The 20772-nt window shown below is 42.1% G+C and overlaps 1 protein-coding gene across 1 annotated transcript in view; it reads right to left on the reverse strand.

Moving 5' to 3' along the window:
* Nucleotides 1-11: 11 nt before the first annotated feature.
* The window catches only part of LOC129811646 (zinc finger protein DPF3-like), a 55329-nt gene continuing 34568 nt past the window's right edge, over nt 12-20772 (reverse strand). The window contains exons 3-10 of the mRNA XM_055863112.1: nt 19862-19969; nt 11911-12035; nt 11483-11578; nt 8213-8276; nt 4569-4694; nt 3989-4111; nt 3065-3879; nt 12-2820 (exon numbers count right to left, since the gene is read on the reverse strand). Coding sequence (XP_055719087.1) covers nt 3716-3879; nt 3989-4111; nt 4569-4694; nt 8213-8276; nt 11483-11578; nt 11911-12035; nt 19862-19969 — 806 coding nt within the window. The 3' untranslated portion in view covers nt 12-2820; nt 3065-3715. The remainder of the gene's footprint in view (nt 2821-3064; nt 3880-3988; nt 4112-4568; nt 4695-8212; nt 8277-11482; nt 11579-11910; nt 12036-19861; nt 19970-20772) is intronic.

The following is a 20772-nucleotide window of genomic DNA, read 5'->3' on the forward strand; positions in this document are numbered from 1 at the left end:
AACATCCGGAGTGGGCGGAGTCTCATTCTTTATTTTCTTTCATTACAATAAAAATAGTTTAACAAACAAAGACGTCATTCTCTCGATTTTAGTTATTTACAGTTGAAGATAAAATGACCGGTCAAGTCCATTTCATCTGTTCTTGGCTCCATTCCAACCCCTGCACTCCCCGCTAACTCAGGAAGGCTTGCTGAGAGCTCTTGGGTTATTGCCGTCTTTGACGAGGTATACAGGCTATGCAAGATTATATGATTGGTGGTGATGACACTTGTTATACAGACATCACTGACTTTAATGAGTGTTGTTTGGAAGTGCACCATGCTAGACCCGTTTGTTAGAGGAAGTCACCAGTGAAAGAAAACGTTAACCATAAACCACACACTCTCCGCTGACTCCAGGGGGGTTAAAACAGATGTAAGACTTTAATTTGATCACTCTTTTGCTGCTGAGAACTTGCAGATTAATTAATTGAAAATCTGCACTAACACAGTTATATTAACAATATGACACTTTCATGTAGCCTCATTTTGACTAGCCAATAGCCTGACCACCGATCAGGCAAAATTATGGACTAAACATTAAAGTCCTGTTGCTGTAGAATTATTTTGCTGCGACAATACAGGTCAAATTAAGATCCTACATCAGTACCAGGTTGTCATTCCAAAATGACTGATGACCATGTAATTGATAGGGAGGTTGTTGTTGATTACCAAAATAATTATCTATAAAAAAGACCTAGAAACTGTGGATGAAGGTGTCCCTGAGGGAATTCAGTGTTAAGAATGTGTATTGTAAGTGAGCGTCTAATGTGCCAACATTTAAGACATTCCTTTCTACTTAAATGCTATCTTGCATTTTCAGGTTCTTTTAGCTAATGGAACAACTAACAACTTGCTCATATGACCACATGGAAGAACACATGACTTTGTGTGACAGATATACAATACATCAACACGTTTGTGGCTCAATATTCCAAGCACCCTTTACACTTCATAAAGTATCTATGCCTAATATAGCACTCAAATCAAAATGTCACATAACATTGTTTTACAGCTCTTCTGCAATTGTACATAACTCTCCTCGCATTATGTACACATGGTATGTATAGGTAACTGGCAAAATAAAGTAAACACCAACATAAAGTGTCTTAATAGGGCGTTGGGCAACACGTACAGCCAAAACAGCTTCAATGCACCTTGGCATAGATTCTACAAGTGTCTGGAACTATATTGGGGAGATGCAACACCATTCGTCCATGAGAAATTCCATCATTTGGTGTTTTGTTGATGGTGGTGGAAAACGCTGTCTCAGGTGCCACTCCAGAACCTCCAATAAGTGTTCAATTGCTTATCCCCATCCATTAAAAAGTGCAAGCATGCACACACACCCAAGCAATATTAACCCCCTAGCTAAGCTCTTTTGAGACCCCTCTTTAAAAAATCACATCTTCTAGCCATGGTAGCAAAAAACTAATAGGCAACTGGGCATTTTTATACATCACCCTATGCATGATGGGACGTTTTAATTGCTTAATTAACTCAGGAACCATACCTGTGTGGAAGCACCTGCTTTCAATATACTTTGTATCCCTCATTTACTGAAGTGTTTCCTTTATTTTGGCAGTTACCTAAAAGTGATTCTGGACAAAAGTGTTTGAGGAATCAGAGGAAGTAGAGAAATTGGAGTAATGTGCCCAAGAACTCAGTTGGGCACAGTTCAGAATGTTTTGTTATTGCAATGGTTTGTTAAAGCTGGGCTAAATAGACAAGTGTTAGTGTGATGACTAAACTATGCGCCATCCATTTTATTTTATTGCCCTTTCTGATTCCTTGTCAACACCCTCATCAGGTATTTCTATCCTTTTGACCAATGGAATACATCATGAGGCAGGCAGGGGAGAGTGGCCTGATACTGACTGCATCATTATGCAGACACAAGAACAATCAACAGCAGTACAAATCATATGCCTGAGTAGTAGTACTGTAGTAGTAATAGTAGGTATTGTAGAAAGACATATCAACAAAGCCAGAACAAACAGAAGACATCAGAATAATCAGCAGATACACTTAAATGACACTAAGGACCCAATCTGTCAATATTCTGTTCAAAACAAAGAAATATAGCACAATTCTGAAACACGAGGATGGATGGGATTAAAGCAAACTCTACATTAGTTTGACATTAAAGAGAGCAAGAGAAGAGAGGAGAAAAGAGCATGTCTAAGTAGTCCAGAGGTTTTGTTGTATTAGTGACGGAGTTCAGCACCGTCGCTATGGCAGGGGTCAGAAGTTAGAGGTCAGAGTGGTTTCAATCAGGTCACTGGGTCACTATGGCTGTCAGAGCTGGTTCCCAACTGGGTCACAGGCTGGCACAGTGATGAAGTTAATGACATCTCAGTGTCACATTGGATCCCATGGGCATGGTGGACACAGCCGTAGAGTAGCAACACACATGGTCCAAACACACTCTGTGGGCACAGAACCCACAGCCCTGACCTTTCCTTATACAGGAAAGGTACCGTACAGCACAGTGCATTGCAGTGCAGGAGAGACTCACTGTATGTGGAGCCACTCGTTTTCTACGTTCCTTCTGGGATAATCAATACGTATTCTCAGGGTGGAAATTCAAAAAGAGAAAATGTCTGAGTCAGAGAGTATGGGGTCGCTGGCAGGCTGGCTGGATGGCTGTATGGTGTCTGACTGTCAGCCAGATAGATTTTTTGAGTCCAGTGGAGGGGTGTGTAGAGGCCCAGTGTTGAGCGTCCTGAACCTCACCCCTCACTGGCTTCACAGCCCTCTGGATCTTCATTCCACGGTAGGCCTACAACAGAGAGAAATAGGTCAGACTCACCCCTCTACAAGATAACTGGCATAAAACCAGCAGCAGTTGTTTTTTTAATCTTTCTTTGTTGATGGTGATCGAGATTAACATGAGCATTTTTACATTCAATGTTCTTGGAAGTGCAAAGCCCTCTAGCATGATCTGATGGAATAAGGATATACCTTGCATTTAAATGAGAAAGCGCTGTACTACTATAATGTGTGAATAGGACCTAGGTGCTTACCTTTCAGCTAGCCATGCCCTGCTTCTGTTATGTCTTCATAGCTCTCTGCTTCATCCACACACGTCAATCCTTCACTTCACTCCTTCCTTGCCACATTATTATAATCCAGATAATGAAGCAGTGGAGGTGTCATCTAAAAGCTCCTCTTTCCAAACTGCCTGGTGATTCCAGTGACATCAACAAGCCGAGGGATGGGTTGGTGTTGACATTCATTCCGCATCCAAACTCAAGTTTATCATTTAAGTTGTTTAATTTAAGATAAATTATTGAATTTCATTTTCTCTGGCAAATCATCCCAAAAAGAGCAATACAATGATATCCACGTTCCAGTGTTTGTTTATAACATAATTGCCTTTTCTGTTCCAGGGGGGAAAAAATCCAAGAAGTGATTCTTCCTTCAGTTTCACATGAAGAGCAAGTCACTTGTCAAGAAACACCGTTTCTTGTTGCTTTCAAAGTTAATATAAAAAACATGTTCATAAATTATTAAACAAGGTTCAGTAGATAATAAAATAACACTTCTTGCATTTCTCTCCTGAAATAATCACTTGTGCTTTCCACAACAACAAAAAAACATTTAAAATGAAGCAGCAGACTTTTGCTAGAGGTTATCCATATTAAAAATAGTATTTAAACCTAGTAAGTTCTTCTCTATCTGTATCGGTTGGATGTCCCCTTGCCGTTTGACGAGGGCTCTTCAAGCTCATCATCCTCAAAGCCGTGAAACGTGGATGTGTCGCTCTCTGAGGTGGTGCCAAATAGTTCCTCTGCCCTGGCAAACGGCCTGCTGTCCTCCTTCTCTTCTGGGCGTCCAGCTGGAACAAGATGACAGGATGAGGACGGCATAACAGCTACAGTACAGCAATCAGTACAGCTTAGTCATAATCATGGTGTGGATGCTGTGTAGCAGAGCAGGGTACTCACTGGAGCACCGGCAGACTGAGCAGGGTACCCTCTCCCCAGATTTACCCCTGTTGGAGCCTGGTGTGCACCGGCACAAGTTACAGTAGTTATTGGTACTGGCAGACCCACCTGGGCCCTTCTGACCTGCAGAAGAAGGCTGGATCAAACACTGAGCCCTGAACCAAGCATTCAGACATTTTAACAATTTATGGAGAAAAAAAAAAGTTTTCAAAAGACCTCATTAGACAGGGCTGACCGGAAAATGATTAGTGTACATCGTTAGTTAAAATGGAGCTAGTGAATTTGCACTGAAGACAGAAATCACATGTTCAGAGCCCATTGGAGGTAGTCAGCCATGAGGTGCAGGTGGAACTTTAAGCTCAGGGTTCCTAAACCTGGTGCAGTGTTACACTTACAGAGGTACCGCTATCCCTACTTTAGCGAATTGACTGCAATAAAGCTTGAAGAAACATGCAAACCATGTACTAGGAAAAGCAATGATGTTTAAAATCACCCCCACATATGCTCTCTGTACATTTCTGTTGCTGATAGCGACACCAGAAGAGAGACATTTTAGAGGCCTTGAATACGAGTGTCTTACGTTTGTGTCTGTCAGAGCGTTGTGTGGAGGGTGACCGGGAGGACTCGGACCCCTTCTCCTCTGCCAGGTGGGAATGGGTGTAGTGGTAACTCAGCCCTGTACGGTTTTTGTAGCGCTTCCCACAGACTGAGAGCACAAAACAGAGACAAAACATTCACTTCTTTCCTGAGAATGTGTCTGAGACAAATTGCATTTACAGTTGAAGTCAGAAGTTTACATACACCTTAGCCAAAAACATCTAAACTCAGATTTCACAATTCCTGAATAATAGCAGAGAGAATGATTTATTTCAGCTTTTATTTCTTTCATCACATTCCCAGTGTGTCAGAAGTTCACATACACTCAATTAGTATTTGGTAGCATTGCCTTTAAATTGTTTAACTTGGGTCAAACGTTTCGGGTAGCCTTCCACAAGCTTCCCACAATAAGTTGGGTGAATCTTGGCCCATTCCTCCTGACAGAGCTGGTGTAACTGAGTCAGGTTTGTAGGCCTCCTTGCTCGCACACGCCTTTTTAGTTCTACCCACACATTTTCCATAGGATTGAGGTCAGGGCTTTGTGATGGCCACTCCAATACCTTGACTTTGTTGTCCTTAAGCCATTTTCTACAACTTTGGAAGTATGCTTGGGGTCATTGTCCATTTGGAAGACCCATTTGCGACCAAGCTTTAACTTATCCACATAATTTTCCTGCCTCATGATGCCATCTATTTTGTGAAGTGCACCAGTCCCTCCTGCTACAAAGCACTCCCACAACATGATGCTGCCACCCCCGTGCTTCACGGTTGGGATGGTTTTCTTCGGCTTGCAAGCCACCCCCCTTTTCCTCCAAACATATGGTCATTATGGTTATTATGGCCAAACAGTTCTATTTCTGTTTCATCAGACCATTGGACATTTATCCAAAAGTACAATCTTTGTCCCCATGTGCAGTTGCAAACCGCAGTCTGGCTTTTTTATGGCGGTTTTGGAGCAGTGGCTTTTTCCTTGCTGAGCGGCCTTTCAGGTTATGTTGATATGGGACTGTGGATATAGATACTTTTGTACCTGTGTCCTCCAGCATCTTCACAAGGTCCATTGCTGTTGTTCTGGGATTGATTTGCACTTTTTGTACCAAAGTACGTTCATTTCTAGGAGACAGAACGCGTCTCCTTCCTGAGCGGTATGACGGCTGCGTGGTCCCATGGTGTTTATACTTGCATACTATTGTTTGTATAGATGAACGTGGTACCTTCAGGCGTTTGGAAATTGCTCCCAAGGATGAACCAGACATTTTTTTCTGAGGTCTTGGCTGATTTCTTTTGATTTTCCCATGATGTCAAGCAAAGAGGCACTGAGTTTGAAGGTAGGCCTTGAAATACATCCACAGGTACACCTCCAATTGACTCAAATTATGTCAATTAGCCTATCAGAGGTTTCTAAAGCCATGACATCATTTTCTGTAATTTTCCAAGCACAGTCAGCTTAGTGTATGTAAACTTCTCACCCACTGTAATTGTGACACAGTGAATTGTAAGTGAAATAATCTGTCTTTAAACAATTGTTGGAAAAATTACTTGTGTCATGCACAAAGTAGATGTCCTAACCGACTTGACAAAACTATAGTTTGTTAACAAGAAATTTGTGGAGTGGTTGAAGAACGAGTTTTAATGACTCCAACCTAAGTGTATGTAAACTTCCAACTCCAACTGTATGTGTCACCCATCTTCAGTTCTAGACACATTGGAGATTTTGTGAAAATTCTAAAAGACCCTTAAGTCAAGATGTTTTTGTCAATGCACTGAAAACATTAGGATCCATTTCAACAGCAAGTCAAATACCCACCGACACAGTTTCAGGTAGTTTTCAACCTTTAAGCATTCATGTCATTATTGTTGCAACATGGCTTTATTGCATCTTCAAGTGTGCCCAATAAGGTTGCCAAATAAGGTCATATCTGTAGACTAAGAAAACATGCCATGAGAATTTCATCAAGTTGAGTTCTGTAAATAGACTGATAGGATCCAAATGTTGGAGTTTAGCTTATCTGTTGGAGAAAGGAATGAAAATACAGGGAAATGGTTCACTACTCAGTAATACGGAACACTCTCAGGAGAAAGCATAGCCCTGATGTGGGAACATAAGGAAAGTGAGGGAGAAATGTGTGGCAAGAGTCACACATACAACATGGACTCATTGTTAAGAGAACGGATGCACAGTACACAAGTTACACCAATAAGATCACTAGGAATACTAATCAACTATGGTCTTTAACTACATCAAACAACTTCAAAATGTCCTAAGATACAAGTAAAAAGGCAACAAGTCTAGACACTGGAGGCTGCAGTTTGACGTATGCTTTTGTTTGCATCTGTCTGAAACAGAGAAAACACAAAGCAAAGCAGAAAAAGAAAGGAAAGAAAATGGTATGTGTCACTCAGTAAGAGTCACCACAACTAAAGAAAATCCAATACCCCTGCCTAGGTTTTCCACATGCAAATTGTGTGCCTACTGGACTACTTTAGACGGTACATTGACAACACTGGTCTCCTCTCTGTGCTTCTCATTCATGTGGAAACACATGCCTCTGAGTTCTCCAAGGGGGATTTGAATGACTATTATGTACATCATGTTGATATGTTAGGGTTTAATTTAGTTTGAGTTAACGCCTGTGGGCTAGCTTGTTGACATGCTATCCATAGGGAACCACAGCACTTAATCACCAAATGCTATTTGTTGAGTTTATTCTGCTGATCTGTGTATATGTATTTGTATATACACTGAGTGTACAAAACATTAAGGACACCAGCTCTTTCCATGACAGACTGACCAGGTGAATCCAGGTGAAAGCTATGATCCCTTATTGATGTCACCTGTTAAATCACTTCAGTCAGTGTAGACTAAGGGGAGGAGACAGGTTCAAGAAGGATTTTTAAGCCTTGAGACAAATGAGACATAGATTTTATTTGTGTGCCATTCAGAGGGTGAATGGGCAAGACAAAAATATTTAAGTGCCTTTGAACGGGCTATGGTAGTAGGTGCCAGGCGCACTGGTTTGTGTCAAGAACTGCAATGCAGCTGGGTTTTCACGCTCAACAGTTTCCCGTGTATATCAAGAATGGTCCACCCCCCAAAGGACATCCAGCCAACGTTGACAACTCTGGGAAGCATTGGAGTCAACATGTGCCAGCATTCCTGTGTTTGTTGAATAATGTTTTGAATACCTCTACTCACCACCCTCACACAGGTGTGGGAAATTGTAATTATCCCCTAGGCACTTGCATAAAAAACGATGGCACATCTCTTGATGCTCTGATGAAGGCATAACTGTCGAAAAGCGTTGAAATGAGGTGTTTGAGGTGTTTTTTGTTTTGTTTTGTAAGCATTTTGGAGTGCTGCCATTTCCCAATGTTATTGAACTTGGGATTTCAATTGACAGCACCTAATCCCGTTGTAGAACGACTTCCAGAACAGACCAGAGAAATCAATATAACTTTTGAATAACTACCTTATTGAAGCATGGTAGTACATAATCTCTCTTTAGGAGAATGTTCTTAACAAAAACAAACCACTTGGAGTGGAGATCAAATGTCTCCTGACTGGATGATATAATAATTGATCCGATATGTGAGGAAGGTCGATAATTTCTTGACTTTTCTACTTACTGTCACAGCCGTATGGCTTGTCCTGGTCATCCATCTCTGTCCTCCTGCGGCCTGAACCCCGACCCTGTGGGGACAAAACCACCATCACCATGGTGACCAATCACACGACAGCGCTAGTCCTGCAGAGGCCCCAGTGATTCAGTGATCCAAAGGAAGTTGCAAATGAAACAGAAACCTACAGTACAAGCCCATATCATACTAAACTAAATGTCCAACTGAAAAAGACCACCTTAGAAAGGTAAATATAGCACACTCAAGAGTGCATCAATGTAGCAAAAATCTTTCCTGCCAGCCAACAACTATGTGGTAGAATATATTTCTAATGCATTAGATGAAACGGTGATTCATTAAAATAGCATTTTGTTGGAAAGATGCACAGAGTAGAAAGCGAAGGTGTTTTGTATAAGAATTTACATTTTTACAAATAAATATGATAAAAAATGTAATTCACTGGCAAAGAAAGCAGCCAACAAAAGATAAGCTAATTTCTACAGGTGCATTCAACTGGCTGGCAGGAAAATATCTTAGGTGAGATGGTAGTTAGTAGCTATAGGTTGTCTGTTTCCTTTGTCATCAATGTCATAGTAACAGTCTGTATGGAGGAAATGTTTCTCAGGACAGGTCGTTTCTGAAGCTTATGCCTGGGTTGTGTTGAAAAACATACTAATCTACAATGACTATACAAAAGATTAAGAACACCTGCTCTTTCCATCACAGACTGACCAGGTGAATCCAGGTGAAAGCTATGATCCCTTATTGATGTCGACCTCCCGGGTGGCGCAGTGGTCTAGGGCACTGCATCGCAGTGCTAGCTGCGCCACCAGAGTCTCTGGGTTCGCGCCCAGGCTCTGTCGCACCCGGCCGCAACCGGGAGGTCCGTGGGGCGACGCACAATTGGCATAGCGTCGTCCGGGTTAGGGAGAGTTTGGCCGGTAGGGATATCCTTGTCTCAGTATGTAAAATGTAATAAAAATGTATGCACTCTACTGTAAGTCGCTCTGGATAAGAGCGTCTGCTAAATGACTAAAATGTAAAAAAAAAAAAATGTAAAAAAATGATGTCACTTGTTAAATCCACTTCAAAATCAGTGTAGATGAAGGGGAGGAGACAGGTTAAATAAGGCTTTTTAAGCCTTGAGACAATTGAGACATGGATTGTGTATGTGTGCCATTCAGAGGGTGAATGGGCAAGACAAAATATTTAAATGCGTATGAACAGGGTAGTAGGTGCCAGGCGCACCGGTATGTGTCAAGAACTGCAACGCTGCAGGGTTTTTCATGCTCAACAGTTTCCCATGTGTATCAAGAACGGTCCACCACCCAAAGGACATCCAGCCAACTTGACACAACTTTGGCAAGCATTGGAGTCAACATGGGGCAGCATCCCTGTGGAACACTTGACACCTTGTAGTCCATGCCCCCAAAAATTTAGAGGGCCAAAGGGGAGGGGGTTGCAACTCAATATTAGGAAGGTGTTCCTAATGTTTAGGAATAAGAGCATATATATATATATATATATATATATATATACACTGCTCAAAAAAATAAAGGGAACACTTAAACAACACAATGTAACTCCAAGTCAATCACACTTCTGTGAAATCAAATTGTCCACTTAGGAAGCAACACTGATTGACAATAAATTTCACATGCTGTTGTGCAAATGGAATAGACAAAAGGTGGAAATTATAGGCAATTAGCAAGACACCCCCAAAAAAGGAGTGATTCTGCAGGTGGTGACCACAGACCACTTCTCAGTTCCTATGCTTCCTGGCTGATGTTTTGGTCACTTTTGAATGCTGGCGGTGCTCTCACTCTAGTGGTAGCATGAGACGGAGTCTACAACCCACACAAGTGGCTCAGGTAGTGCAGTTCATCCAGGATGGCACATCAAAGCGAGCTGTGGCAAAAAGGTTTGCTGTGTCTGTCAGCGTAGTGTCCAGAGCATGGAGTCGCTACCAGGAGACAGGCCAGTACATCAGGAGACGTGGAGGAGGCCGTAGGAGGGCAACAACCCAGCAGCAGGACCGCTACCTCCGCCTTTGTGCAAGGAGGTGCACTGCCAGAGCCCTGCAAAATGACCTCCAGCAGGCCACAAATGTGCATGTGTCAGCATATGGTCTCACAAGGGGTCTGAGGATCTCATCTCGGTACCTAATGGCAGTCAGGCTACCTCTGGCGAGCACATGGAGGGCTGTGCGGCCCCCCAAAGAAATGCCACCCCACACCATGACTGACCCACCGCCAAACCGGTCATGCTGGAGGATGTTGCAGGCAGCAGAACGTTCTCCACGGCGTCTCCAGACTCTGTCACGTCTGTCACATGTGCTCATGTGCTCAGTGTGAACCTGCTTTCATCTGTGAAGAGCACAGGCGCCCAGTGGCGAATTTGACAATCTTGGTGTTCTCTGGCAAATGCCAAACGTCCTGCACGGTGTTGGGCTGTAAGCACAACCCCCACCTGTGGACGTCGGGCCCTCATACCACCCTCATGGAGTCTGTTTCTGACCGTTTGAGCAGACACATGCACATTTGTGGCCTGCTGGAGGTCATTTTGCAGGGCTCTGGCAGTGCACCTCCTTGCACAAAGGCGGAGGTAGCGGTCCTGCTGCTGGTTTGTTGCCCTCCTACGGCCTCCTCCACGTCTCCTGATGTACTGGCCTGTCTCCTGGTAGCGCCTGCATGCTCTGGACACTACGCTGACGGACACAGCAAACCTTTTTGCCATATATATATATATGAGCACTTAAACTACGGTACCAATATTAATAAATATTATAATGAATTGATTCAGATCAGTCTCTAGCACTGAGTGCTATTCAGACAACAGGAAGTGCTCGCAGCACAGATAATGATGCAAATATAGTACCACAGAGTTTCTAAACCCAGAGGCCCAACATCACGAGACTTCCGAGAACACTTGCGAAGCAGACTTGGCAGACCAGACCGGGGTTTGAGAAGACAATGAGTGAAAGTTCATCCTTAATTAATATTTTTCTCTACTTCTAAAAGGCACACAACCTATTTTCAAGCCAATGTCTTAAGTAGCTGAACATGTTATTACTCAAAAACATTATATCGAAAGAGTGCCTTTGATTTGATGGCATGCACACGTGCATTTGGGGCAAAACCACCGTTAGATGGTTATATGCATGATCTTAGCTAGCTAATGTAGCAAATGTGATTTCTACTGAATGAGTTATGAACTAGGACAGTCATGTACATTAGCAGCAGTTTACTACAGTACAGCATGTCTCTGTGGATCACTTACTCTGCCTTTTCCTCTGTGTCTTTTTTTGGGGGGGTCCACTTCATAGTCCTCATCGTCATGGTATGCACCTTCAGCTGCGTCCGCCTCCAACACCCTCTGTGGTGGGAAAAAAGGGAATAGACGGATCAATCTCTTGTCTGGAGGCCAAAGACACTGCCTGTCTCTCAGTCTGAGGAACAACAAAATTAGGTAATAAAACATGTTCAAAAAAGATGGTTGTAATAAACTATAAGGCCATAAACCTCTGATACTAGCTATTTGCATATTTAAAGTGCATTATGACAGTGTGCCCTTTTATACCTTTCCAGGCAGTTCTGGTATTAGGCTCAGACTGGTTATAGTCATGGCAGAGGTTAGGTAAGCTGATCCTAGATCAGAGTACTCCCTTTCCCTTTAAGCCATTGGGATAAAACTTCATTAGGACCCACCTGGATTTCTAGGAGACTCTCCTCATCCTTAGAGTTGTTCCTCTGGTCTAGGCCCTCCCCTCTGAGAAGAGCCTCCAGTGTGGTGTCCTGTGTGGGAAGCGTATCCTTGCCTGTGAGTCCTCCATCTGGATACAGAGCAACAAACACACACAAATAAATCAAACAAACCTGGGAGCCGCTCCTCACATCAGTTAAAGTAGACATGTATACCAGTAACTCTAAAGACACTGACAGGCATCACCCCATCTAGTCAGTCTTTCCCAGGAAGATACAAATGGCTTGCTTTAACAAAGCATCACTATAAAATGCCAAATCCCTTCATTAGGGAGGTATGATACTTTCTGTATAACTTATGTTTCTATTCAGCAAATGAAGGATACATTAATCCAATGTGTAATGCCTTGTTACAAAGCTAGTCTAATCTGGGATTGCTATTTAAAGCACGCTACCAGGGACGACCTGCCATAAAAATAAATAATGCAAAGCCATAACTAAACAAACCTTAACCCTGGGTCGCTGATTCTCCTAGTCAAACTAGGAAATGTCCATAAACGTAGGTACATTTGTGATTTGGGTGAACTGTCCCTTTAATGTGAAATGTTCCAGAGCTTTTCTGTTGAGATAGAGGTCAAAACAAAGAGTGTGGATGAGATAAAACACTAACATTGGTTGGTAGTCAGTCTATCATGGACATCATATTCAAGACTTTCTCTTCACTGATGGGTATTTCATTCAGGCTTATGATTTTAGAAAAGAGGACAGGCTTCAAAGCCTCAAGCTATCATACCGTCACAGACACTCATCTCCCCAAGTAAAATCACCTAGCAGTCTCAATCCCTGAGCTGAATGGTACCATGCAGCAGTTGATAAGAGGTGAGGATCTGAGTAGGTAGAGGTGGAGATAATGTTGCACGGTATATCGAAACTTTGGAAATACTTTGATACTGGAACATGAAAAATGGTTCGGTACTAGAATTTTTGTTACTTTCGTACTTCTGTCAAATGTGTCTCGCATCATATACAGATTAAGAGGATCGAGTGTCTAGTAATTTGTCTGATTCTTCAAGGAGGCAGTAGCTAGCCAGGATACTTGCGCTTGTGTATGCAGTCGAAACAGCTTGAGCCACTTTGAGAGGCAAGCGAGAGGAGACAGCATGGCTTCTTTTTGCAAAAACATCCTACCTCCACGCTCACAACTTGTTGACAAACAACTTGTTGACAAAACTGTCTGCAGAAGTGAACTATAGGATTATTTTGATTACAGAGCAGATGAGGGCCATCCCACCAAAACAACTAAGCAAAACACAGGCAGAAGGGGCTGACCAACTGGTGAGTGTCTTCACTGACATTTTCAACCTCTCCCTGTCTGAGTCTGTAATACCAGCATGTTTCAAGCAGACCACCATAGTCCCTGTGCCCAAGAACACTAAGGTAACCTGCCTAAATGACTACCGACGCGTAGCACTCACATCTGTAGCCATGAAATGCTTTAAAAGGCAGGTTATGGCTCAGATCAACACCATTATCCCAGAAACCCTAGACACACACCAGTTTGCATACCACACCAACAGATCCACAGATGATGCAATCTCTATTGCACAGCACACTGTGCCTTTCACACCAGGACAAAGGAACACCTATGTGAGAATGCTAGTCATTGACTACAGCTCAGCGTTCAACACCATAGTGCCCCCAAAGCACATCACTAAGCTAAGAACCCTGGGACTAAACACCTCCCTCTGCAATTGGATCGTGGACTTCCTGACGGGCCGCCCCCAGGTGGTAAGGGTAGGTAAGAACACATCCGCCACGCTGATCCTCAACGCGGGGGCCCATCAGGGGTGCGTGCTCAGTCCCCTCTTGTTCTCCCTGTTCATTCATGACTGCATGGCCTGGCACGACTCCAACACCATCATTAAGTTTGCTGATGACACAACAGTGGTAGGCCTGATCACCGACAAGATGAGACAGCCTATAGGGAGGAGGTCAGAGACCTGACCGTGTGGTGCCAGGACAACCTCTCCCTCAACGTGATCAAGACAAAAGGAGATGATTGTGGACTACAGGAAAAGGAGGACCGAGCACACCCCCATTCTCATCGACGGGGCAGTAGTGGAGCAGGTTGAGAGCTTCAAGTTCCTTGGCGTCCACATCACCAACAAACTAACATGGTCCAAGCACACCAAGGCAGTTGTGAAGAGGGCACGACAAAACCTTTTCCCCTTCAAGAGAATGAAAAGATTTGGTATGGGTTCTCAGATCCTCAAAAGGTTTTACAGCTGCACCATCGAGAGCATCCTTATTATTCAGTTGTACATCTACATGTCTACCTCAGTAACCTCATTGTTGCTATCCCTGCATTTCAGTTGCATGCCTCCTTGCACTTTCAATTTGCCTTCATTGCACATTTAGACTTGCCATTTGCCTTCATTGCATATTTATACATCCCACTTAATAACATACATTATACTTAATTGTTTTACTTGTACATTTTTTGTACTCTTATATTTGCACTTCTGGTCTGATGCTAACTGCATTTCATTGTACTGTACTTGTACAATGAGAATAAAGTTGAATCTAATCTAATCCTGACGGGTTGCATCACTGCCTGGTATGGCAACTGCTCGGCCTCCGACCGCAAGGCACTACAGAGGGTAGTGCATATGGCCCAGTACATCACCGGGGCCAAGCTTCCTGCCATCCTGGACCTCTATACCAGGCGGTGTCAGAGGAAGGCCCTAAAAATTGTCAAAGACTCCAGCCACGCTTGTCATAGACTGTTCTCTCTGGTACCAAAAGCGAGCGGTACCGGAGCGCCAAGTCTAGGTCCAAGAGGCTCTTAAATAGCTTCTACCCCCAAGGCATAAGACTCCTGAACAGCTAATCACCCAGACTATTTGCATTGCTTCCCCCCACTCTGGAACGCTGATGCTACTCTCTGTTATTATCTATGCATAGTCACTTTATTAACTCTACCTACATGTACATATTACCTCAATTACCTCGACACCGGTGCCCCCAAACATTGACTCTGTACCGGTACCCCCTGTATATAGCCCTGCTATTGTTATTTACTGCTGCTCTTTAATCATTTATTATTCTTATCTCTTACTTTTTAAAGGTATTTTCTTAAAACTGCATTGTTGGTTAAGGGATTGTAAGTAAACATTTCACTGTAAGGTCTACTACACCTGTTGTATTCGGCGCATGTGACAAATACAATTTGATTTGATTTGAACCCAGACACGTCACAAGGGCTATCAAGCTGAAGCATTGGTTTAGAATGTTGAGGTCCAGTTGCGGGTGTAGTAGGAGAGGGTGGAACTAGGTTAAACTGGGCCGACATTCCACTAATTTTCTCATTCATGAAACATCTGATCTTAATAAATGCTTCTGTTCCCAAAACTAGAATATGTTAGGAGCACAGTGCACTAAACTTTAGAGACTTGATGCTTTGCAAAAGTTTGAAAACATTTTGTGGTGTAAAAGGAGTGCAAGGTTGATTTGAGTTTGTCTACAAGTGCACTTCACAGAGGCGGTGTTTCCTAATGGAAATATGCAAATACATTCTACAACGCGCCAATAGGATCTCACTAGCTCGTGCTTGGCTTTGCCTACCTCCTTGCTTATTCTGCCCACTATGCTTCATTTGCTCCAACTGTAAACGATACAGATTAACTATCTTGGGTTAGTTATAAATATCTTTGAGCAAAAGTAGTTACAAAACAGTGCAGTGCAGTGCAAGGGAGGTTTAGTTCTAAAACGACATAAAAAATATTTTAACGATGACATTTGCATTGTAACATTGTCGTTATTCTACTAGCAACTAAATTTGAATTATTTTTGAGTGACAATGACATAAACATCTATTCAGCATCTCATTCATGTGAGCATTATAATATGATTACAACCCAAAAGTAATGTGAAATGCACTCATAACGTGACAGTAAAATATTTTAGACTACTTTACATATGTCTGGGCTTGCTAGCAGTAGCCAGCCAGCAGCCCTGGGCAAATAATTGCACCCTGGGAAGTGAATACTCTTTGGGAATCGTATGATGTGTAAAATCCATTTATTTCTATGGTGTGTAGACGATTGCAATATAACAGCTTCAGGAATTAGCTTCAAAGTGTTTATGTAGTTTTGGAACTAAACATTTAATAAATTACAATATTTAGCTGTAATGAATAATGTCTATGGAAAGTCATTTGACCCAATATTATGGCCACAGACTAGCAAATTAACCCTGATATGTATCAAATTACATTTAAAACAGTTTAGACTGTCATTGTACAATTATTTTGTTTGCTCTAAGTAGTGCTGAGCGATAAATCGAAACATCAGATATTTTTCCTTTATTAAACAACTAACATTAAAAGAAATCTGAGCTCAATCCGCACATCGCAGAGTTATTAAAACTCGTTTTTCAACCAATCCACAAATTTCTTGTTAACAAACTATAGTTTAGGCAAGTCGGTTAAGACATCTACTTTGTGCATTTTTTTTGTAAACAATTGTTTACAGACAGATTATTCACTTATAATTCACTGTATCACAATTCCAGTGGGTCAGAAGATTAAATACACTAAGTTTAAAGAGCTTGGAAAATTCTAGAAAATTATGTAATGGCTTTATAAGCTTCTGATAGGCTAATTGACATAATTTTAGTCAATTGGAGGTGTACCTATGGATGTATTTCAAGGCCTACCTTCAACTTCAGTGCCTCTTTGCTTGACATCATGGGAAAATCAAAAGAAATCAGCCAAGACCTCAGAATTCTTTTTGTAGACCTCCACAAGAGCAATTTCCAAACGCCTGAAGGTACCACGTTCATCTGTACAAACAATAGTATGCAAGTATAAACACCATGGGACCACGCAGCCGTCATCCCGCTTAGGAAGGAGAAGCGTTCTGTCTCCTAGAGATGAAAGTACTTTGGTGCAAAAAGTGAAAATCAATCCCAGAACAACAGCAAAGGACCTTGTGAAGATGCAGGAGGAAACAGGTACAAAAGTATCTATATCCACAGTAAAACGAGTCCTATATCGACATAACCTGAAAGGCCGCTCAGCAAGGAAGAATCCACTGCTCCAAAACCGCCATAAAAAAGCCAGACTGCGGTTTACAACTGCATATGGGGACAAAGATCGTACTTTTGGAAAAATGTCCTCTGGTCTGATGAAACAAAAATACAACTGTTTGGCCATAATGACCATCGTTATGTTTGGAGGAAAAAGGGGGAGGCTTGCAAGCCGAAGAACACCATCTCAACAGTGAGGCACAGGGGTGGCAGCATCATGTTGTGTGGGTGATTTGCTCCAGGAGGGACTGGTACACTTCACAAAATAGATGGCATCATGAGGCAGGAAAATTATGTGGATATATTGAAGAAACATCTCAAGACATCAGTCAGGAAGTTAAAGCTTGGTCGCAAGTGGGTCTTCCAAATGGACAATGACCCCAAGCATATTTCCAAAGTTGTGGCAAAATGGCTTAAGGACAACAAAGTCAAGGTATTTTAGTGGCCATCACAAAGCCCTGACCTCAATCCGATAGAACAATTGTGGGCAGAACTGAAAAAGCATGTGTGAGCAAGGAGGCCTACAAACCTGACTCAGTTACACCAGCTCTGTCAGGAGGAATGGGCCAAAATTCACCCAACTTATTGTGGGAAGCTTGTGGAAGTCTACCCAAAACATTTGACCCAAGTTAAACAATTTAAAGGCAATGCTACCAAATACTAATTGAGTGTATGTAAACTTTTGACCCACTGGGAATGTGATGAAAGAAATAAAAGCTGAAATAAATCACTCTCTGCTATTATTCTGACATTTCACGTTCTTTAAATAAAGTGGTGATCCTAACTGACCTATTAAATGATTAAATGTATTAAATGTCAGGAATTGTGAAATATAAATGTATTAAATGTATTTGGCTAAGGTGTATGTAAACTTCCGACTTCAACTGTATGTCCCCCATTACCAGTAAAACATAATCAAAACCTATTTCTTTCACTTACTTGCTGTGCTGTTTCGTTGTTCATTTGTTCAGTCATTTCATTCTCAACCAGGATTTTTATGGAACGCCGTTTGGGACTTTGCGTGTCAAAAAAAAAGAACACTATTTGACATGTCAAATAAGCTTGTTGACCAATCAGGACCTGAATATGACTGCACGTCACATATTGATTACACTATCACTCGTATTTCATATGTCACAACGATTCATCGATACGTATGCTATGATGCTTGTAAAGTTGTCTCGCGCACCTACAGTGCTGGTCATAAAAAAAAGCTAGCTAGCTCAAGAATGCAAACAATGTTCTTCCCCAAAAACATAGCAAAACGACATAATCTGTTTCAGTAGCTATAGTTAGCAAGCTAACTATATAGCTAGGTGTCATCCTCTAAAATAAGCTTAATTCATAAGACAGTTCTTATTTGATTAATGCTGGTTGTACCCATCTATGTGAAGGTAGCCACAATAAGGATTAGCCACAATAGTGGACTTTGCGGTTAGCCTTCAAAATAAAGGTATGGCATAATTTTACTATTTGTATTAATTTGCATCACTGTCAATAACATACTTTTATTTTGAAGGCAAACCGCAAATTACACTATTATGCCTAATCCTTATTGTGGCTAGCTTCACAACACATAACCCGGTCCGGTCGAGCATCACGAGCCAGATGAAGCTAGCTGGCTGTTTATAATGTTAGCTTTGGGCAACAGGGTTGTTTAGCTGGCTACCCATTTATTTTCATGAACTGAAGGTCAATTTCAATAGGCAAACAACAAGTGGCAACCTTGCTAATACTTACAAAGATTCCTAAATCAATAATGAAAATGACTGCGGTTTCTACTGGTCATTGTTTTCAGGCTGGTTGTACTGCTCATTGTTTCCAAGCTAAAGCTAGCTACCCCAGAAGTTGCGGTCGAACAAATTATGCTTTATTACCAACGCGGTATTGTAAACACATCATTCGTGGCCGGTGTTCACTTGTTTGCAGACTTTGTTGTACAGCTTTGACAGTGCTACTGTATCTTTTTTGACACGCAAAGACCCAAACAGCATTCCATAGTATGTATGTTGTGAAGCTAATAGCAGTGACACTATTACTGTGTAACTCCGGTAGGGCAACATCTGAAAAATAGCACACTTGGTAGTGTGTACCGGTGTCCGACCAGTCGGCGAAAGCCAACATCACCCACGACTGAGAACGGTTGATTGTCAAGGGCAATTAATTCCATTATCTTGGCTTTAATGGATTTGGCCTTTGAGTTGTCTCGCTGAAATGTTCTTACTCTTTCAAATGACTGCTCGACTTGTTGACGACTCGATCCACACAGCACACATTGTGGGCTAGGTTAGGAATGCTGTGTTGCACGTGTAGCGCAAAATTTTACGTGGAGCCATTACGTCCTGTACCTACGTTATATAGGTATGCACGGTAGCTTTGACATTGGATTTTAATATTGGTGTTAAACTAGACATCGGCCAATACCAATGTTTGCAATTTTAGCTAATATCGTCCGATTCCGATATGTTCACTGATATATTGTGCATCCCTACTAAAAATAAATAGAAGCAGGTGATAGAGTGAGTGAGTAAATGGTCAGGATTGTAAGTGAGGAGCAGTGACAAACTCCATTTCATAACATTTATTAAATGCCGTGTTGTGATTCCTGTAACTCTCCTCCCAGCAGGCAACCATTTGTTACATGTTCTAGTTCTCAAAAAAAAAGTTTACTCGGTTACTGAACGGAGCACTTTTCAATTGATAAAAAGTGACTAGCAGGCTGTTTGATTTCCACACTGAAATTAAATGATGTGCTTTCAGTTAGATGATCCCAGATCATAAGTAATAAGACAAAAGAGTGGGTGATGAGACGTGGCAGAGAGAGACATTGGACTTTTGGGGGGTGGGAGTAAACTGGTATTTCTATTACCTAGCTGTAGGCCACAGAGGCGTAGACGAGAGTCCATGGAGGTGTGCAGCCGTCTCTTCTTCCTCCAGCAGCGGGCAGGGTATGTATACATCTGACCTGCAGCCACCCCTATAATAATAATAAATGAAACTATTCATTACAACCTCAAACTGCTAAAGACAGACACACAGAGACAGGAACTAAAGAAAACACCTTTCAATCGCCCCCACCCAGATACATAATGTGTTGCTTACTGACCCTAAAAATATCCTTACACGGGTGTATACAGTGTACTCGTGAAGTATTCAGACCCCTTCCACTTGACATTTTGTTACATTACAGCCTTATTCTAAAATGAATTAAAGAAAAACATTTCCACATCAATCTACATACATACATACATAATGACATGAGTGAAAACAGGTTTTAGAAATGTTTGCAAATGTATAATAAACATTTACATCGGAAATACCTCATTTTACTGACCATAATTTTCACCATTGGACTCTGTAGGTGAACGGATGATCTCTGCGTGTGTGGTTCCCACCGTAAAGCATGGAGGAGGTGGTGTGATGGTGCTTTGCTGGTGACACTGTCTGTGATTTTATTTAGAATTCAAGGCACACTTAACCAGCACGGTTACCACAGCATTCTGCAGCGATATCCCATCTGGTTTGCGCTTATTGGGACTATCATTTGATGACCCAAAACACAACTCCAGGCTGTGTAAGTGCTACTTGACCGAGAATGAGAGTGATGGAGTGCTGCATCAGATGACCTGGCCTCCACAAACACCCGACCTCAACCCAATTGAGATGGTTTGGGATGAGTTGGACTGCAGAGTGAAGGAAAAGCAGCCTACAATGCTCAGCATATGTTGTAACTTCTTCAAGACTGTTGGAAAAGCATTCCTCATGAAGCTGGTTGAGAGA

Source organism: Salvelinus fontinalis, chromosome 15 (assembly GCF_029448725.1).
Source record: "Salvelinus fontinalis isolate EN_2023a chromosome 15, ASM2944872v1, whole genome shotgun sequence".
Lineage (NCBI taxonomy): Eukaryota > Metazoa > Chordata > Actinopteri > Salmoniformes > Salmonidae > Salvelinus > Salvelinus fontinalis.